Below are 4578 nucleotides of genomic sequence, written 5' to 3' on the forward strand. Positions count from 1 at the left end.
TTCAGGATAACTAATGATTACCGCTCGTTGGACGTCCTGGGACTTGAGACGGAATCAATAAGCTGAAAGGTGTTGAAATTATCCTGGAAGTATTGAACGAGATGATCTGCAGCTTAATATGTGGATTGCAGAAGTAATATGAGTTGGGTTTTTACCATTTTAGCAGCAGCTCAAAGATGACATTGCACATTTTAAATATCTTAAGAAAGACTTTATGAATACACAAAAAACCTAGCACCAACCATATTCAAAGAAAGAAAGATAAAAAGGACAAACAAACGTTAACCTCAAACATAAATGCAGTACTTTGTCAGTACTGATAAGCACCATTTATCAGAAACCAGTGTTGCATAGTCAGTTTCTAGAAATCCACCAGGGTTGCGTTTGCCTTCCGAGTGACACATTTTCCAGGAGAGCGCTCTCCCTAGAGGAGGGGTCGGAGTCAGTCCAGGTGATGGGAATTTTGGCCCGAGTCCAGCTCCGAACACACGGCGTTCAGAAGTTTCGTGGAAAGTCACACTATCGTGCCACGCGTACAAACCAGCGGGGTCATCTGTCTGACTTGAAGCTGTCCTGAGGAGGGCTATGAACCATCATAGGTGTACTTACTATCAATCATTGACATGCACCTAACCCATCGCTACAGCACCAAGGTTCATAGACATTTCATTTTCTGGGCCCGGAGCAATCAATAGAACACATGTGTTCTCAGAATGTCCTTTCAGCACTGTGGCGCGTTGCCTCCTCCGGCAAACTTACAAGTATTGTGCAAACATGCATATTGCTCAGTAAAAGAATTCAATAGTAATTGCATAAACTGTGTCACATGTCCATATCTAGTGAGCTACTTTCTGTGCTGCAAGTCCTTTGGGAAAAAGAAACCGTGACGCACAGGAACTGGACGCTACAATCCAGACAGTTTTATGCACCTGAATCATGTGGTTGCATTGCTGTGCAAAATCATAAAATCCCGGCTTGATGTAAGCTGTAATACATTCCTGCTCGTCTACTTGTGATGAGGAGTGTCTCCAAAGCAGGGGCTTTTCTGCTGCCTCCGGACGGCACAGATGGAGTAAGGTTTGGGCTGTAAGGTCATGCCCAGTTTGGGAGTGACAGTGGGAACGGTTCCTGGAGGGAACTGAAGGTGGAACCTCTGCAGCAGAGTGGTGAAAAAGAGGAACATCTCCATCCTGGCCAGCTGTTCACCCAGGCAGCAACGCCTCCCTGTAAAAAAAAGATTTAGAGTAATTTAGAGTTTCTCTCACACACACGCAGGCACAACATCTGGCCAATACGAATAGAATAGATAATAGTTCTCAGGAATACAAGACAGATGTGAGAAATCATGGCTGCGTGCTCTACTGGAATATCCTGTGGTGAGAACAGGAACGTAGCCAAAATGAAAATCATAAATGTATGCTACAGCTAAGGCATACACATTAAATATTCTATATTATATTTTAAATTATACAGACATTTGTTTTGACTTTAGGGGTTTCTGACTGGATGTTATCACTGAAATAGCCAATTAAAATAAACCATATGGAACATTTAAATGTTGTTTTTGAGAAAAGAGGACATTTTATTGCTGTAATCGCAACAAAATGGGACGCCATAATTTTTTGTTACCCTGTGGAAAGGTGGATTTGGATATGTGAATGTCATATGAGTATGTAATCATGTGATATGCAGAATTATTTTTCTATAAAATGTAAGGGGGGTGGGGAGGAATTATGCTAAAGACAGAATTCAGTGTATGTAATATTTGAGTTTTATGTTTTCATTGAGGACTTGGCAGCATCTGAGTCGGGTTCACTGCTGACCAGCGATATATCACCTGTCAGTTTCACCGTTCCAAGCACCGTAAATTCTCTACATTTTAAACTGTGATTTATGACCGGTTATTGACTGCAGAAGAGAACCATTGAGCGACTAACCCAAAGAGAAGGGCAGGAAGGCCTCGCGCCTCACAAAGTTGCCATTGCTGTCCAGAAACCTCTGTGGCGAGAAGGCACCTGGATCGCTCCAGTACTTCTCGTCAAAGTGCACCGAGTAGAGGTTCGTGATCACCATGGTTCCCTTGGGGATGGTGTACCCGTTGACTTTGGCCTCCTGGGAGGTGGCGCGGAAAATACCGAGGGGGACGATGTTGCAGAAGCGAAGAATCTCGTGCAGAACGGCCTCCACGTAGGGCATCTTCTGTTTGTCCTCCAAAGTAGGCGCCCTCCCGTTGGCCAGCACGCTGTCGATCTCCCTGTGCACCCTCTCTTCGCAAGGGAAAACAGAAAAGAATCACCATTACATTTACTGCAGCCTGTAAAACAGCTGTTTGGCACATCTCCATCTGGGTCAAACATATTGGGCTGATGCTTCGTTCCGCTACAACTGACCTTGTATGTTGGGGTAGAGAGCCATGTAGAGCATGGCCCAGCGCAGGGTGTTGGTCGTGGTCTCCGTGCCAGCGATGATGAGCTCGCCCACTGAATAGATGAGGTTGTCGTAGGAAAAGGACGAGCTGGGTTCTCCCACGTTCTGCTCCAACTCATCCAGATAGGCATCGACATAGTGGCGTGGCGCGTGCGGCACCCTTCCCTCGGAGAAACCTTTTATGACCTCCAGCAAGAAGTCGTACACCTCCGCAGCGTTGCGGAACAGCTTCTGGTGTTTTCCAAAGGGCAAATACTCAATCCAAGGGAAGGCGTTGTAGAGGAGGGCCCAGCCGCTCACCGCCAACTCCACGTTCTCGCTGAATATCTCGATCATGTGCTGGAAGTTGCGGTCGTCGTACGTGAACCGCTGTCCGAAAATGATCAGGTTGGTGATGTTGGACACGGCGTTGGTCACCAGGTGTTTGGGGTTGAAGGGCTTTCCCTTGTGTTCGTCGATGGCATCGACGAAGAACATGCACTCCTCCGAGATCTTCCTCTCAAACTGTCTCTGGCCGCTGCCGAAGTAACGGAAAGAGTTACAAGCCAGTTTACGGTGCTCAATCCAGCCTTTGCCATATTTACAATTGAGAAGCCCTTTGGAAGGTGGAGAAAGAAGTAGACGGAGGAGTTTAATCATTTATTGTCGCAATCACTCAGACACTGTTGCATGAGATATGATATCATAGCATCATCTTACCACCCATGTTGGTCATTTTCTTGAATAAAGGCAGCGAGGGGCGATCGGCGAACACCTCACTCTGATTGTAAAGGCATTCCCTGACGCAGTCGTATCCAGTCAAAACCACCGTCAAGATGCCTCCCAGGTCAAGACTGAAAATCTGAAAGGCACACGTTGCAACATGAGCACTGTCATTTTGCTCCTTGCACACAATTTCTATGCAGGAATGTGAGATTTTGAATACAACACATTTGCTGGTGTCTCCACACAGGGCCAGAACACTGAGGATGTATTAAACTCCCCTGCTGGGAGTGAATGAAACAGACTCTGACCCCCTGTTGAGGTTGTCTTTCTATAACCTCAACACTTCACAGCTGAACTGTCTTTAACTTGAATAAGCAACAACAAAAAATCTCTTTATGCCTTTTTTTTTGTTTGTGTTTTGCTTTTGGGAGCCCCGCCAAATGTTAGGGCGAGTCTCTTTTGTTCTTGTGTGCTGCATGTTTGAAACCTCTCCTATAAGGAGACAGCACCATTGGAGGAGTTTTTTTTTTTATAAAAAAGTAGTGCGCTCCCGGAATGCGCTGTAGGCTGTAGTCGAAGTCGTTTACCTGTCCGTGGGCTTCACTCTGCTTCTTGAGGAAGACGTGCGGCTCTGTGGCCAGAGACATGATGTTCCCTATCACGGGGATGGGAGAAGGACCAGGGGGGAAGCCCGGAGGTCTCCTCTGCTTGACGAGCTGGCGGACCAGCAGGAGGGCGAGGAGGGCGACCGCCAAACAACCGGCGCCCATCAGCGCCTGTGCGCAGGACACCGGCACCAGAGACCGCGACTGAAGTGAAACCATCTCCGCAAACAGTCTCCGTTCCGCTGCTGGACTTTCTCCGCCAACCCGGGCTTCTCCTCGGAGCAGCTGAAGCGCATGTGTATCATCTTGCACATTTTCTATCCCCCGCCTCTAAAGCTAAGATTGGCCAGAAAAGTCAGACTGCTGAACTTTGTTCTGCTCTTGTTCAATAACCCGGATACTTTTTTTTTTTGCTTGGGGGGGGGAGTTGAGTTTTTGGGACTGCTTTATTAATGAACCTACAGAGGGGGGCGACACATCATAAACGTCCCGGAGTCGGACTGAACTTCATCCAACACGTTAGCTGTAAAGTTGTAAAACGTTCAAAGACAGAGCAGCGCTTTGATGCATACATAATACATAACACCAGGCAGGGCTAATTGACGCCACATAATTAAGTGTGATTTAAATATATATATATATATATATATATATATATATATATATATATATATATATATATATATATATAGTCATGTAAGAGAGCTCCATTGTGCGGTTCACCTGACAAAGCAAAGCAAAAGCACACACATGCAGAAAAAAAGAAGCCCATTGGTCAAAAATACATATAATTTGTATTATAAGCTATTAAGTTTGGTTATTTTCTTGCTGAATAGAAGTA

The 4578-nt window shown here is 45.8% G+C and overlaps 1 protein-coding gene across 1 annotated transcript; it reads right to left on the reverse strand.

The window, feature by feature from the left end:
• Positions 1–241: 241 nt before the first annotated feature.
• Positions 242–3956, reverse strand: cyp2r1 (cytochrome P450, family 2, subfamily R, polypeptide 1; the record flags this gene model as incomplete). Its single annotated transcript, XM_084005987.1, has 5 exons — positions 242–1224; positions 1938–2267; positions 2391–3023; positions 3127–3268; positions 3720–3956. 5 exons carry the CDS (start codon positions 3954–3956, stop codon positions 1007–1009), a joined length of 1560 nt encoding a protein of 519 aa, XP_083862113.1. The 3' UTR covers positions 242–1006.
• Positions 3957–4578: the final 622 nt, after the last annotated feature.

Source organism: Eutrigla gurnardus (genome assembly GCF_963514095.1).
Source record: "Eutrigla gurnardus genome assembly, chromosome: 1".
NCBI lineage: Eukaryota > Metazoa > Chordata > Actinopteri > Perciformes > Triglidae > Eutrigla > Eutrigla gurnardus.